The sequence below is a fragment of the Astyanax mexicanus genome, chromosome 1 (assembly GCF_023375975.1).
Source record: "Astyanax mexicanus isolate ESR-SI-001 chromosome 1, AstMex3_surface, whole genome shotgun sequence".
In the NCBI taxonomy this organism is placed as follows: domain Eukaryota; kingdom Metazoa; phylum Chordata; class Actinopteri; order Characiformes; family Acestrorhamphidae; genus Astyanax; species Astyanax mexicanus.
The window spans coordinates 80,132,122-80,148,689 of record NC_064408.1 but is presented as its reverse complement, the minus strand read 5'-3'; the positions used below and the strand labels follow the sequence as shown (position 1 = coordinate 80,148,689).

The following is a 16,568-nucleotide window of genomic DNA, read 5'->3' as shown; positions in this document are numbered from 1 at the left end:
TGTGAACTGTATAAAAATTATCTTCTGCTTTCATTTTACAGGAAGTGAAACGCTAAATAAAGTGTTGGGAAACAGTAGCTTGGATATGAAAGCTGCAGCTACCAGTAACTTCATGATGGACAAGATGAAAACAGAGCAGGACAAAGCACTGACTTTCATCAGGTGCCTTAGAAGATATAGGATTTTAGTATTTTATATTTGTCTGCTGCACCTGCAGCATGCTGTCAGATATCATAGACAGTGATTAGGTTTCCTTGAAGAGACAGTTTGTCCACTCAAAACAGTTTTAAAAGAAGCTAATGCTCAGATGCTGAAACAATTGTCACAATGTCATCAGGTTGTTATGAGGTTATTGCCGTTGTCTGTGGTAACTGACATTTAGCTGTAGATTCTGTAAATACACTATTAGGATATAACTATACTATAACTATCACTATAAGGAAAAACCTGCTAAAAAACAATTAAAGTTTAAGAGTTGGTTACGGGGCACTTGGCTGGCTGAGCTAAGACTGTATCATAAGTACAGTAGATCGTTGAATGTTTAATATGTCTTAGGTAAACTGGTCTCCTTTTTTCTTCGTTTTAAGATAAAATGACCTAATCCAAGATTTTGGTGCAGTTGACTGTGTGGCATAGAGAAAATGAGTTCTATTATAAAAAAATGAGAAGCATAAATAAACTTTAATATTATTGAAATTTGTATTTTACAGATACAAGGATAATTCATAGAATTTATAGAATCTATAGTATGGGTGTCTCTAATACAGTTTAGATAATTTTGTAACAGTTTTGATTTGTTCAAAATTACCAGGGTAATCACTGAATATTGCAAAAACAGCACTATAAAATAACTAATCCAGATAATCCAACGATTCTATGTTAGTTTAGTTTAGAACAACCATATAGCAAAACAGCAGCACCACAGCGCTGTTGAAGCACTGGGAAATGCAGAAGTTGCGCTGTGGGGTGCAAATATATCAGATGTACGAAGAACTACAAAAATAACCCAGACCAGTTCTAGAATAGCAATTTATTAACACATGAAATGATAATAAACAATACTATAACAATAATACCTTCTTTTGGAACATAAAACCATACGAACTTTGTAAATTCATTCAAGAAAAAAAATTTAAAGCACAGGGGATCTTTAAAAAGACCATAATTTAACCCAATTAATTTTGATTTTCATTAAATGAGGATTAAACATAAAATACAACAATGTTCAATTTCCAACACAGTTTACATAGGTTTACAAATCAGAAAACTTCCTTTTCCTAGTTTTGTATTTTACGTAGTTTTAGATTTTATAAAACTTTTATAATATGCTACATTATTATTACAATGTATAAATAATATTATATACTTTTAATGTGCTCTGATTTCATTTGAATAGAGCTGAAATGGATCATTTTATTAATAAAGACGCCCAAAGATCTTCACACTACTCACCTGTGGAGGGCACCCTGTCCCAGGTAAGTCTTCTGTATAATAATAAAATTCAGTTTATTACTAATAAGTAAATATTACACACATATTGCGTTTTAAAAAGGCTTATTTAAAGCAATAGAAGATCATTTTTGGGTCTCTAAAGAATCTTTCAATGGTTCGCAAAACAATCTATACACGAGATATGTGAGTTTATGAAGCACCACGTTCTCCAAAGATTAAATACCAATTAATAACGTTTATTAAGAGTGTGTGTGAATCCAATAACAAATTCAGAACCTTTATTTTTAACAATGTAAAAAACAAGCAGTTTATTGTGTATTCAATGATCATATTCTACACTACAATCTCTGACATTTTGAAATATCTTCATATTTTACCTATAGGAGCTCATAGTGAAACATGTGGAAAGGTGGGAAAGTTCCTTACAGCACTGTGTTCTTCACTTTAACTCATGAAGTCTCTCAGTGACATATAGTGATCATCCTGAGTGCATCACAGGACAGTGTGTGAATATGTAAATATGCAATCTCAACATGCTGGTGTGCTGTCCAAGTGCATAAGATAAAACCAGCTCATTTTACAATTAAATACTGTTTCAACCTTTAACAATTAATCTGCTTTAATTAAATATTATATTACATAAAGCCAGTTCTAATTCCATTTCTTGAACAATATGATGAAATGCAAGTTGTTTTTGTCATTTTTTATTTTAATGTCATATATACAGAAAAAGTAATGTGCATCTTAACAACAGTAAAAAAACACTGCTCAATTATTTTAACTTATTCAATTATTTGGAATCAATATTCAAAACGTGGTCTGGGCTCTAATGTTTAGAGTTATTTAGAGTGGTCTAGTAAAAAACATTTAATTTATGACAAACTGATACAAAATCTTTGATAGTAGTGGGCATAAGAACCAGTACTTTTGAAAATCTCTTTCACAGAAGATTTTTACATGGGATGGTTAAGAACGCATTATAGAAGTAAAGAAGTCAGTATTTTAGGATTACAGAACATAATCCTGTGAATTTTTATGTTTACATCCCAGCGCCTGAATTGTGGAGAAATGTAAAAAATGACTGTAAATCTTCAGTAATCAGTGCCAGTCACACTTCCTGTGTATCTTCTTGTGCAACTTTCTCTGTGAGAACTAAATGTTTTCACAATGATGGGAAAATATGACAAACTGACTCCAGTGAAAACCGTCCTCCCCAGCCTAACTAGACTAAACTGGTTTGGAAAATAGTAAAAGAGCAGCGTTTGGACGATGATGTTCTGTATAGAGTGAGGCTTAAGATTAAGGTCAGCTTTAGGGTTAGTACGGTTATAGTTACCTTTAGGAGTGGATGTTGCATTATTTGACTACAATAACAAACAACCAGATCAGTGGTGGTTCTGACAATATAGTGTAAATTATGTATGTGTGTGTGTGTGTACAGGATCTCAGACAACAGATTCAGTCTCTAAAAGGGCAGCTGACAGAAAGAGAAAGTGAGTGGTTGCAGGTTCACAGAGCACTGCAGAGTCGTGTGGATGCCCTCACCAGAGAAAACCAGCGCCTCCTGCACCAGTCTACCCAGTCTGCTGAGTATAAAATACAGAACCACAGCAGTGGCAGATCCACCCCTCAATCAGGAGCACCAAGCATGGTGAGGATCTTCACAGTTTCTGCACAGTAAACATATTCCGTCATTGTCTGAGAAGCAAATCTTAGCAGGATCTTTTTTCTGTATTCATAGAGTAGAAAACTTGGTATTTGAGGGCAGCCAGTGTTCCAGGAACAAGCACACTCAGTAATTGAGCTTTGGCTCAATCTAAACTTGGCCTTGTGATGAAACAGATGCTGCAGAGTAAAATAAAAAAAGAAATTCACACAGCTACGCATGGATACTCAGCTAGTGATTAGCTGATAAAGTGTGTGTTAAAGATCCCATTTTCTACTAGTTAAACTTTTAAAAGTGTCTATATGGCACTGCAGATGATGCCCCGGGCACAGCAACAAGGTATGTAGTTTGTTAGACATGATGTATTTGTAAAAGCACTCAATATTAAAGCAAGCCTGTATGTTCTACAGTACAGAACTTTTAAAAATAATATTTCTTATGTTTTTAGATGTAGGCTACTGTATCCTGTTAGGCAGATAGTCACTTTAGATAGTTTGCTGCTGCTGAATCTTAAAAATAGTGGGGGAAAAATCTAGTTTATCTTATTTTTGCATCATTTTCTATTTATCGGTACCTAGTGGGAAGTTACGTGGTGGTTTAATCCCATTCGGCATGGGAATATTACAGAAAACAAAAAGTGGTCTGTTCAAGTCTATTTCACAGCCACAGTTACTAACAGCTTTAATAATTGATTATTTATATAATAATAAAAACTTAACGTACAAAACATTGAGTTGGCTAATAATTGTGTCCCACACACACACATGCACTTACACATAATACCAGTCAAAGTGTTGTGTCTTACTGTGGGTTGCAGCACACGTGTGAGTTGTTCTGTTTTGTTGTGGCCCCAGTTGTGGTCTCACATTAGTACACAACACACTGGTTTTGGTTTACTGCTGAAACAGAAACCTTTTCCAGAGAACAAACAGTCATTACCGCAGACATTACATAGCTTACAGTGTTATTTATACTGCCCAAAAATTGCTCAACTGATCGTTCAAATTTTTGTGCTTTTTTATAAAAAATAGCCCATTAATATGCAGCTGCATACATGAGCCCAGCAAGCTGATGCAGTCATACTATACTAATCATGCACTAGCCAGGGGAACACATTCTACCATTATAGAGAGAGTGAGGCCACTGATGACAAGGCCCATCACAGTTCTGTTAGCTACTGTAATAAAACCGGCATTAGTTCTTTAACAAGTGCCCTTGACTATGCAATACATTACATTAGACATATAGAGAATGCAGCATGTTACAAGATTAAAAGTACTGGCTGCTCGGCAATGCTGCATCAGCAGCAGTTCGAAAAGAAGTGGTGGCTGACTTCACATGTATGGGAGGAAGCATGTGTTAGTCTTCACCCTCCTGGTGTGTTGGGGCATTACTAGTGATAGGGGTCCTAGTGAGTGGGTTGGGTAACTGGCCGTGTAAATCGGGGAGAAAATGGTAAAAAAATTTTATAAATTTATAAAAAAACAGCAGGGGGTCAAATGATTATTTTCCCTACTGCATGTGTGGGGGTGGGTGGAGTACAGTTAAGCAAATTTCATTAAAAAATAGAGTTTGTTTGTATCGTGCAGGTCAGCCCGAGGGGGATGGGTTCCTCTGTCTAAATCTTGGTTATTTCTAAGGTTTCTTCCTCTTAATGTAAGGGAGTTTTTCCTTGCCACTATTGTCACCACAATTATTGGCATCTCTGTGGTGCTGCTCATAAGAGGCATAGACTTGTTTTTCTCTGTAAAGCTGCTTAGTGACAACTTCTGTTGTAAAAAGCACTATAGAAATGAAATTGAATTGAATTAAATTGAAAAGAAATTAATATATGAATTAGCAAATTAACAAGCATGTGACTGTCCATCACTCCAGTACTTGACATGGCTTTATGTGGAGTTATGTGTCATAACTAAGTTTTGGGAGTGAGCCACGCCCTCACTCCTCCCACTTCCATCCCTATTTAAACAGTCACTTCCTCTCTACCTACTCATTGAACAAACCTCGCCTTCGTCTTCATCTTCATCGCCATCGTCGTGGGCATCACCTTGCCCTCACTGTGGCCATCTTCACCACCATGGTCACCATCGCCACCATCTCTGCCTGCATCACCTTCATCATCTCTGCCACAGTTGTCATGGCCATCCTCATTGTCGTCGTCTCTGTCTGTCATCGACATCATCATCTCTGCGATCTTCTCGCCTTCGTCTTCATCTTCATCGCCATCGTCTTGGGCATCACCTTGCCCTCGCATGGCCATCTTCATCACCATGGTCACCATCGCCACCATCTCTGCCCGCATCACCTTCATCACCTCTGCCACAGTTTTCAGGGCCATCCTCATTGTCTCCATCTCTGTCTGTCATCGCCATCATCATCGCTGCAATCTTCCCGCCTTCGTCTTCATTTTCTTTGCCTTCGCCGCCATCGTCTTGGGCATCATCTTGCCCTCACTTTGGCCATCTTCACCACCATCGGCATCATTGCCACCATCTCTGCCTATGTCATCGCCATCATCGCCGCAACTTCATAGCTTGCACCTTCACCACCCGCATAATCGCCACCATCTGGGACGTAATCTCGCCCTCTTCATTCCAATCTTTCATTGCCGTTGTAACAATCACCCTCACCGTACTAACCTTTGTCATCGCCACCCTCGTCTTCGCCTCCTTACCCATCTTCGCTACACCAGTCGGTCTGTCCTCCCTGCCCATCCTCCATCATCCAACACCAGTCCATCCGTCCTCCCTGCCCATCCTCCATCATCCCAACACCAGTCGGTCTGTCCTCCCTGCCCATCCTCCATCATCCCAACGCCATTTCATCTGTCCTCCCTGCCCATCCTCCATCATCCCAACACCAGTCCATCTGTCCTCCCTTCCCATCCTCCATCTTCCCACCGCCATTCCAACTGTCCTCATTCTGTCTGTCCTCCCTACTCTCTTTTGTTTATCTCCTGTTGCTGCCATCTTCCCACCCCGTCTTCCCACTCCATCGCCCCGTCTTCCCACTCCATCGCCCCGTCTTCCCACTCCATCGCCCCGTCTTCCCACTCCGTCTTCCCACTCCATCTTCCCACTACCTTGCCCCGTCTTCCCACTCCATCGCCCCGTCTTCCCACACCGTCTTCCCACTCCATCGCCCCGTCTTCCCACACAGTCTTCCCACTCCATCGCCCCGTCTTCCCACTCCATCGCCCCCCCCCCCCCCCCCCCTCACTTCTGTTGGACCATCAGGAGCACCCCTTCTACCTTACCAGGTCGCTCCTGCTGCGCATGCGGGTCGGTGGCTGCTTTTGGGGCCTTTAAACTACATGTACAACACGTGCATCATTCCATTAAGTCGCTCAACACTACCTTTCCACTTCAACCGATTTCTGCCACCAAGGACCTCATTCATTCTTATACTCGAATAGGCTGGCAGCACCTTCAAATACCTTACTTAATTATTCCCTACCTTTCTTTCCTTTGACTTCCACACTGCCTTCCCCTTGCATCGGTTCATCCTCTGGCTTTCTCAAAGACTACAGGGTCGGACTTCCAACACTCAGTTGCTTCTTAAATCCTAGCAGTGGTCTAAAGTTCTGATTTAATTTTTGGGGCTTCGGCTTCACGGCTAAGTTTTGGGAGTGAGCCACGCCCTCACTCCTCCCACTTCCATCCCTATTTAAACAGTCACTTCCTCTCTACCTACTCATTGAACAAACCTCGCATGTGGTGTCGCCGACCGCTCCTTACCTGGCACACGATGGTTCTGCACCTGTCTGTCTCCTGCGACCAGCTGCTCCCGTCCACCCTGACTCCTCCACTGCCTCTGCTCCAGGCTGCCTTCCCTGGTAGTGGTTTTATCTTGTCTCGGCTGCTGTGGCTATCGTCTCCTCTACCTGGTCTGGCAGCTCCCGTATGGTCTCCTCGGCCCTTGAGCGGTCTCTCTTGCCGCAGCTGCTAAACCCTTCCTCCTGCCCCTGCGGGGCCTCCACGCGTTCTCCGCGTTCTCTCTCTTTCCGCCATCTCTCCAGCGACGCTGCCGCTGTTTATCCTCTCCTGCTGCCACTGCGGGGCCTCCACGCGATCTCCGCGTCCTCGGCGGTCTCTCTCCCTCTCTCTTCGCCGCTGCTGCTTCCTTCACGAGGCCTCCCCGCGACCCTGTCATCCGCGGCGGTCTCTCTCTCTCTCTCTCTCTCTCAGCGTTTCCGCTGAACCACTCCTGCTACACTCACAGGGCTTCCTCGCGTCTTCGCCGGACTCCTCTTCAACCCTTTTCGGCGCTGCACGCGCCCCTCCGGCGGCTCGCTGCACTGCTTGGAGCCGTCTGTTTTGCATTTCCTCCTACTACTGCCTCTCTGGGCGATAATCGAGCTTCGAGCGTGGACGCGCCTCCTCTCTCTCTCTCTCGCCCTTCTCTTTCTCTCACTTTCTCTCTCTGCCGCTACCGCGGCCCGCTCCGACCTGCGTTTCTTTTCCACCCAACCCGCTGGCCGGGTATGGCTCCGCCTTCCTGCAGCCTCACTGGGCCGTTCTTGAGCGTAGCCACGCCTCCTCTCTCTCTCTCTCTCTCTCTCTGTCGGCGTGCCTCCTTATCCGTGGATCAGCGGTTTTTCTGCAGATGTGTTCAGCGCCCCTCTCTCTCTCTCTCGCTCGCTCGCTAGCTCGCTACCGGCGCCCACGCCGGTGCCGCTACCGCGGCCCGCTCTTCCTTTTTCCCTTCCGGCCCGTGTTTCTTTTCCGCCCGACCCGCTGGCTGGGTGTGGCTCCGCCTTCCTACAGCCTCACTGGGCCGTTCTAGAGCGTAGCCACGCCTCCTCTCTCTCTCTCTCTCTCAGCATCTTCTTTCTCTCCCTGCCTCTACCGGCGCCCACGCCGTTTCCACTGCCTCTGCCAGCGCCCGCGCCGCTCCCGTGGCCCGCCCTTTCCTGTTTCCCCTTCCAGCATGCTTTTTCCGCCTGACCCGCTGGCTTGGTGTGGCTCCGCCTCCCTGCAGCCTCACTGGGCGGTACTCGAGCATGGCCACTGTGATATTACTGCTGCTGATTTGGCGCCGCCTGCTGGTCACGTGCTGCTAATTTCAGTGTAGACGGCTGCATGTCGGGAGACCCCCAGCTGCCTGTGATATCCCTGCCGTGGGCCGGCTTGCTGGCGGCCCGGGACTGGCGTTCCTCCGAATGCTGACCTCGTTTCGGAATTTAAGACAATTATCCAACGTGGTGTCTATCCTTTGAGCTGGACAGAGTGCGTGGGTCGCATATGCTCCCTGCTTCCATCATAACCCTCCTCACCATGATCGCGATCATTTTCGCCATCATTATACTTATCTTACCATCGTATTCATCTTTGCCATCAGCATCTTCACCCTTGCAGTCTTTGCCTCCATATCTCTGCCACCATCGCTGCTCTGTCTATTGTATTGTGCCATTGTCGTCACCACGATCCTTGGCACCCTCATCATACTCACCTCCATCATCACCATCGCATGGCCATCTTCACCATCGTCGTCATCACCACCATCTTTGCATCACCATCGTAGTCGTCATCTTCGTGGCAGTCTTCACCATCATCACCTCCATCTTTGCCCACATCACCATCATCGCCGCAATCTTCTCGCCGGCATCTTCATCACTTTCACCTGCTTCGCCTGCATCATTGCTTTCGTCATCGCCATGGTCTTGAGCGTGATCTCGCTCTCGTCATTGCCCTCTTTATCGTCATCGTCATCACCACCATCTCCGCCTGCATCGCCTTCATCTCAGCCATAGTCTTCATCACCATTGCCATTGTCTCTGCCTACATCACCGCCTTCATCTCCGTTACCGCCATCTTCTGGCCTGCATATTCGTTGCTTTCACCTTCTTCGCTCTCATCAACGCCATGCTGAGCATCATCTCATCCTCATCGTGGCCATTTTCACCTTAATCGTCTCCGCCTCCTTTGTCAGCATCGCCTTCATCGTCGCTGCCATAGTTTTCGTCGTGGCTATCATTGTCATTGTAGTAGCCATCTTCATCCTCATCATTGCCGCACTCTCTGCCTACATCCCATCAGCGTGATCTTCTCACCTACGTCTTCATCTTTCTCGTCTTCATTGCCATCGTCTTGGGCATCACCTTGCCCTCGCTATGGCCATCTTCGCCACCATGGTCACCATCGCCCCCATCTCTTCCTGCATCACCTTCATCTCTGCCACTGTTGTCATGGCCATCCTCGTTGTCTTTGTCTCTGTCATCGCCATCATCGCTGCGATCTTCTCGCCTTCATCTCCATCTTCCTCATCTTCATCGCCATCGTCTTGGGCGTCACCTTGCCCTCGCTTTGGCCACCATGGTCACCATCGCCACCATCTCTGCCTGCATCACCTTCATCATCTCTGCCACAGTTGTCATGGCCATCCTCATTGTCGTCGTCTCTGTCTGTCATCGACATCATCATCGCTGCGATCTTCTCACCTTCGTCTTCATCTTCATCGCCATCGTCTTGGGCGTCACCTTGCCCTCGCTTTGGCCACCATGATCACCATCGCCACCATCTCTGCCTGCATCACCTTCATCATCTCTGCCACAGTTGTCATGGCCATCCTCATTGTCGTCGTCTCTGTCTGTCATCGACATCATCATCGCTGCGATCTTCTCGCCTTCGTCTTCATCTTCATCGCCATCGTCGTGGGCATCACCTTGCCCTCACTGTGGCCATCTTCACCACCATGGTCACCATCGCCACCATCTCTGCCTGCATCACCTTCATCATCTCTGCCACAGTTGTCATGGCCATCCTCATTGTCGTCGTCTCTGTCTGTCATCGACATCATCATCTCTGCGATCTTCTCGCCTTCGTCTTCATCTTCATCGCCATCGTCTTGGGCATCACCTTGCCCTCGCATGGCCATCTTCATCACCATGGTCACCATCGCCACCATCTCTGCCCGCATCACCTTCATCACCTCTGCCACAGTTTTCAGGGCCATCCTCATTGTCTCCATCTCTGTCTGTCATCGCCATCATCATCGCTGCAATCTTCCCGCCTTCGTCTTCATTTTCTTTGCCTTCGCCGCCATCGTCTTGGGCATCATCTTGCCCTCACTTTGGCCATCTTCACCACCATCGGCATCATTGCCACCATCTCTGCCTATGTCATCGCCATCATCGCCGCAACTTCATAGCTTGCACCTTCACCACCCGCATAATCGCCACCATCTGGGACGTAATCTCGCCCTCTTCATTCCAATCTTTCGTTGCCGTTGTAACAATCACCCTCACCGTACTAACCTTTGTCACCGCCACCCTCGTCTTCGCCTCCTTACCCATCTTCGCTACACCAGTCGGTCTGTCCTCCCTGCCCATCCTCCATCATCCCAACACCAGTCCATCCGTCCTCCCTGCCCATCCTCCATCATCCCAACACCAGTCGGTCTGTCCTCCCTGCCCATCCTCCATCATCCCAACGCCATTTCATCTGTCCTCCCTGCCCATCCTCCATCATCCCAACACCAGTCCATCTGTCCTCCCTTCCCATCCTCCATCTTCCCACCGCCATTCCAACTGTCCTCATTCTGTCTGTCCTCCCTACTCTCTTTTGTTTATCTCCTGTTGCTGCCATCTTCCCACCCCGTCTTCCCACTCCATCGCCCCGTCTTCCCACTCCATCGCCCCGTCTTCCCACTCCATCGCCCCGTCTTCCCACTCCGTCTTCCCACTCCATCTTCCCACTACCTTGCCCCGTCTTCCCACTCCATCGCCCCGTCTTCCCACACCGTCTTCCCACTCCATCGCCCCGTCTTCCTACACAGTCTTCCCACTCCATCGCCCCGTCTTCCCACTCCATCGCCCCCCCCCCCCTCACTTCTGTTGGACCATCAGGAGCACCCCTTCTACCTTACCAGGTCGCTCCTGCTGCGCATGCGGGTCGGTGGCTGCTTTTGGGGCCTTTAAACTACATGTACAACACGTGCATCATTCCATTAAGTCGCTCAACACTACCTTTCCACTTCAACCGATTTCTGCCACCAAGGACCTCATTCATTCTTATACTCGAATAGGCTGGCAGCACCTTCAAATACCTTACTTAATTATTCCCTACCTTTCTTTCCTTTGACTTCCACACTGCCTTCCCCTTGCATCGGTTCATCCTCTGGCTTTCTCAAAGACTACAAGGTCGGACTTCCAACACTCAGTTGCTTCTTAAATCCTAGCAGTGGTCTAAAGTTCTGATTTAATTTTTGGGGCTTCGGCTTCACGCTTTACAGCGAAGCTGCCCCGAACTCCATCCCAAATACTCTGAGTTCGCTCCCCCTCTTTCTTCTTCTCTGCCCAATCAAGGGCGTGGGTCAATACTAGCAAACAATTATTTCTTACCCAGACACCTGCTTGAAAATAAACCATCACTGGTGACATTTAAGAGTGGTAATTGAAAACGCTGGTGAAATGTTACCCTATTACTCTTCTTATCTCTGGATAATTAGCAGAGACATCTCTGCTTTTGTCAGGTTCAAATCCTTTAGTTGAAAACAATTACAAAATTATTTATATTTACAAATAATATTTTTTTTAACCAAATTTCATGAGGCTGTTGCACAATGCTACATGATTGTAACCTTCTGTTTGAAACCAGCATGCATTTTTTGTTCAATTAATTGGGCTTTTAATTCAAGTCAAGTTAAGAGGCTTTTATTATTATTGAATCAGTACACAGTGGTGTGACCATGGTGCAACATGGGACAAACAGGCCAATATAGACAACATAAAGTGCCAACCTTCAAACATTAAAGTGCAAACATAAAACTAGAACAATAAAATGAGTATGGCAAATAAGGCAGACATTAGACAATTAACTATTTAATAGAGGGAACTATGCAGTGCTGATAAAGTACTTTGTGTGTGGTAAGGTTAGAGTGCAGAGGTTTGTAGCATGCCATGACCTACTGTATAGGTATACACAGTCAGTTTGTGTATAGTGTGTGTTGAGTGTGTCTGGTGGTCTGGGGGAAGAAACTGTTTGAAGAAATGGCTTGAATGCTCCTGTACCTTTAACCAGACAGGATCAGTGAAAAGAGACTGTGTGGGGGATGGACAGGGTCGTCCAATATGCTGGTGACTGGTGCATATGGTGTGTGGTGTAAATGTCCATGATGTGGAGAAAAGTTTTTTCCCCTTTTTAGCTGTCCTCATAATCCGCAGTAAAGTTTTGCAATTTGAGATGTTGCAATTGCCAAACCAGAAAGTAAGGCAGTTTTTAGGATGCTCTCCACAACTCTTCTGTAGGACTTGGCTCCAATCTACAGATAACTACTGAATTTACGTGTTCCATACACAGCAACCAGGTTTCTGTCACATGGAGACAGGAGAGATGTTTGACTACCAAGTGTAAATTTATGTGGCTGCAATAGCTAAAGCCATGAGACTGAAGAATTCCAGTAGGCATAACAGATAGCATTCATTGTGTTTTGAATTTTGGATATAATGACATTAAAAAAACATGTATTCTTTTCTTTAACAATGACATTTGATTATTTACAGTTTCTTTAATCCATTCACACTCTCAGAACTTTGTTGCATGCACTGTAGGCCAGATGTGGTTGTATCAACCAGGACCTGATCTACTATACCCCCGCCAAGTTTCCTCATGGCAGCAACGAGAATAGGAGCGTTGCAAAGCTTTGTTTTGCCCTTCAGTTTGTAAAGAACTAGACTGTTTCTGTAGAGATTTTAGAAATTTGCAGCACTTATAGCAGTTAATTCAAGATATAAGCCTGTCAGCAGGCACACACTATTCTTTTTTTATTGAATCCAGGCTGATAATAGGTTTTGGCCTGATGCTGTGTTTGGACTGGATATAAAGATTATAAACAATAGGAAGAAGTGGAGAGAGCAGTCAAACAAATACAAGTGGAATTTCTCTTTTGCCCCACATTGCATCCACTGGCTTGCCTGTTGCTCAAGCTCACTCTGCTCAGCCTCGTTACTGTGGATCAACTGTTTCCAGGCCACACCTTTTTGGTCTTCAGAACAAAAACAATAAGGGGAAGGATTCTGAACCATACTTCTTGCCTCTCTCATTTTATCTGATCTCTTTAACTTTAACTGATATTATTAAAGTATATGATTCTTGATTGCAATTTACATTTTAAATGGTAAGTGTTAAAACAGTAATTTAATTATTTAACCCTCGTGTTATGTTACAGGTCAATTTGACCCATTTTAAACCTTGAGGATCTAGGAAAAATAGTTTAAAGTATTTTTTTAGTATAAAACTTCTTGTGCTTACCTTAATTATAGTGTAATCAACCTAAAATATTAAAATGGTTTATTTCACATATTTGCAACCACCCCCTGCAAAAACAAAATCTAAAACAAAACTGCAGTATTTTTTATATTGGTCTTAGTAGAGAGACAAAGTGTAAATTATCCTTATTCAACCATTACCTGTTAGAGTTATGGGACACCATTGCACTACATATTGATGTAATAATTAGCAATTAAGTTAGTAACAAAATATTCACACTTCTTTTTTTTGGTTTCAGACATCTTTTGAATAATTAAACATGTACCCGGTCAGATTGACCCAGGAACACCATTGCTGCAGTCTAAAATAAAGTCAATGGGATTTGAATTCAGCATTATACTCCCAGCCCATACACACATCATGTGACAGAACAGTGTAGGCTGTTCTGTTCTCCCAAAACAGAATTACCCAATATAGCCATTGCCAGTATGATGCAAACACATCAGAGACATCAGTGTCGTGCGGATGTGATTGGGTTTAGAAACAGCACATTTCATTTCCTTAGGGTGTAGCTGAGAATTGATATGTAACGTAAAGATGTTCAGCCATGTTTATTTTCATGTTTAGTTATGGATTTTAGCTTCTGGACCTTATAAATAGTTGTATTCTTAACAATAGCCTCAGAAGAAAGTGTGGAAACCACAAACGAACTGTTTTAATTATACTATTAATTTTATTATTATACTATTCGTCCTTTTGTTTTGATATTATTATCATAGAAGTTTGACTGTGCCTTGTTTTGACTTCTTTAAAACAATAGTTGCAGCAGGCTTTCTTTAGTTTTTATTTGACAGCTAAAAATAATCAAGAACCATTCATATATTGGAAGGGTATTGAGTTTTTTTTACAGTATTGCCCAGCCCTGCTGCTAATATTGGTTTGAATAGAATATAAACAACTTATGTTTATGAAAACCAAGGCTTTTTGCACACAGCTTTTTGCACACACTATTTTTCTACTGAATGTGTTCCTCCACAGAGTGCAGAAGGCAGAGAGATAGCTGTTCGTACTGGATCAGTTCCCTACAGGAGGAGCTCCACTCCTGCTCCCAGCTTGAGGAAGGAGGCAGCGACAGCAGGGAACACAGTCAGCATGCTAAGACCTTTTTTTTTGTTTTTCTAAATACAACCAATACAAATTTGTATACAGTACAAATAAGACATCATACAAACACAGTTAGCAATACATCACAATGGCCTGATAGGTGTTACAGTGTTTTTTCTGATTGTATGTTTTCTGAGTAGATGTTGTTACTTTTATCCCAGCAAAAAGAACCAGTATCTCTAACACTATATTTTACATATTGGTATTAATTTGGTAATAATGTAATCATTTTATAATAACAAATTGCATTTTACTGTAGTTTACATTGCAATTCCCCTGTTGTTACTAAACAGTAAATAATAAATTGCAGAGGTAAAAATATAGAGCAGACACCTCTTAAGACCATGGCAACTAGCAACTGACTTTTTTCATTTCCAAATGACTTGCCGGCTACACGTATTTAGCAGTAAATCAAATCCTGTCAAATCCTGGCCAACAGCTAAATTTAATTTGGATTAACTCATTCGAGTGTATAATGTGGTCTGAAGAGCTTGTTAAGCACTCCAGTAATAATGCATGGTGCTTCACGCTGCTAATTGAGCCAGAATTTCATAAATAATTCCTACCAGTGTAATGAATACGCCTTTCGCCATCTTTCACAAGATAAGAGTTAAAATCTGATTTTACTTTTCAATTGTTTGCTGTCTTTATAATTCATGAATCCAGTCAGCTGTTCAATGAATCATGTGACAGGGTCAGTAAAATGCATCATCATGTGGAGCATAACAGTGGCAGGGGTTTCATTATGTTTTGAGAGCCAAAGTCTACTTGTTAGTTATGCACAGTTTCCGTGTCTAATTCCAGTCAGTTACATACACTGTTAAAAATAAGTGGTCCACCATTAAAGTATATATTGAATTTATCTAACAAACCTTACAGTGATCACAGTATTTTTTTTCAAAGGTAAAATACTTCAAATGAACTGTGCCAAATTACTATACACAACAGAGTTTCAAAACAATTTATACATTTAAAACATTTTTAAATGGTATTTTTTTTTAATTTGCAGCATATTCAGAGTTTACTGAACATTTACTTTTAGTAAAATAAAAGCTATTCCAATCAAAAACATCTTAACAAGATATCACCTTCACAATCCTTGCATCCATTGAACTTTTTTGAATTGTTTTTGCATGATGTCAGATTAGCCTCCCAGAACTGCTGTTTTGATGTGAACTGCCTCCCACCCTCATAGATCTTTTGCTTGATGATACTCCAAAGGCTCTCTATAGGGTTGAGTTCAGGGGAAGATGGAGCCACACCATGAGTTTCTCTCCTTTTTTGCCCATTTATGCCCAAAGCAGCCAATGACAAAGAGGTATTCTTTGCAGCATGAGATGGTGCATTGTCAAACATGAAGATAATTTTGCTCCAGAGGGCACGATTCTTCTTTTTGTACCATGGAAGAAAGTGGTCAGTCAGAAACTCTATATACTTTTCTGAGGTCATTTTCACACCTTCAGGGACCCTAAAGGGGCTACCAGTTCTCTCCCCGTGATTCCGGCCCAAAACACGACTCCGCCCCCTCCTTGCTGACGCCGCAGCCATCCACCAATCATCCACTACTCCATCCATCTGGACCATTCAGGCTTGCACGACACTCATCAGTGAAAAAGTCTGTTTGATTAAAACAAAATTAGTCTTTATGTATGTCTGGGCCACTGCATTGTTTCTACTTGTGAGCTCTGGTTAGAGGTGGCAGAATAGTAGGTTGATGCACAACTGCATTACCAGCAGCTTCAAATACTTGTTTGCTGCTTAGTAACAGCATTTTGGCAGCTGCTTTCTTGTCTGAAAGAAAGCTTTCTCATTTTGCCTTTATCTGCATAAATCAGTTTATGATCTAAATCACTCAGAGTATCTCTATTACGCTTAAATCCAGATTGCAGATAAATTGTGACATGGTGTAAGGGGACAAAAAAAACTTGGTAAGAATATGGTAAACCCAAGTTCTATAGCTAAAGGCATTAAATTATTACCCCTAAGGGTGTCAGCAGCCCTACAACAAGCAAGGGATGACTCTAGGGACTGTTTAGCCTCTTTATTTTCCTAAGAGTGTACATTTTACTTGGATTTTT

At 43.5% G+C, this 16,568-nt stretch overlaps 1 protein-coding gene across 1 annotated transcript in view; it reads left to right on the top strand.

The window, feature by feature from the left end:
- si:ch211-140l13.3 (centromere protein J) overlaps positions 1–16,568 on the top strand; it is a 38,810-nt gene that overhangs the window by 15,974 nt on the left and 6,268 nt on the right. Inside the window, 4 exon segments of the mRNA XM_049484180.1 lie at positions 42–162; positions 1,397–1,475; positions 2,894–3,103; positions 14,365–14,472. Of these exon segments, the coding sequence (XP_049340137.1) occupies positions 42–162; positions 1,397–1,475; positions 2,894–3,103; positions 14,365–14,472 (518 nt within the window).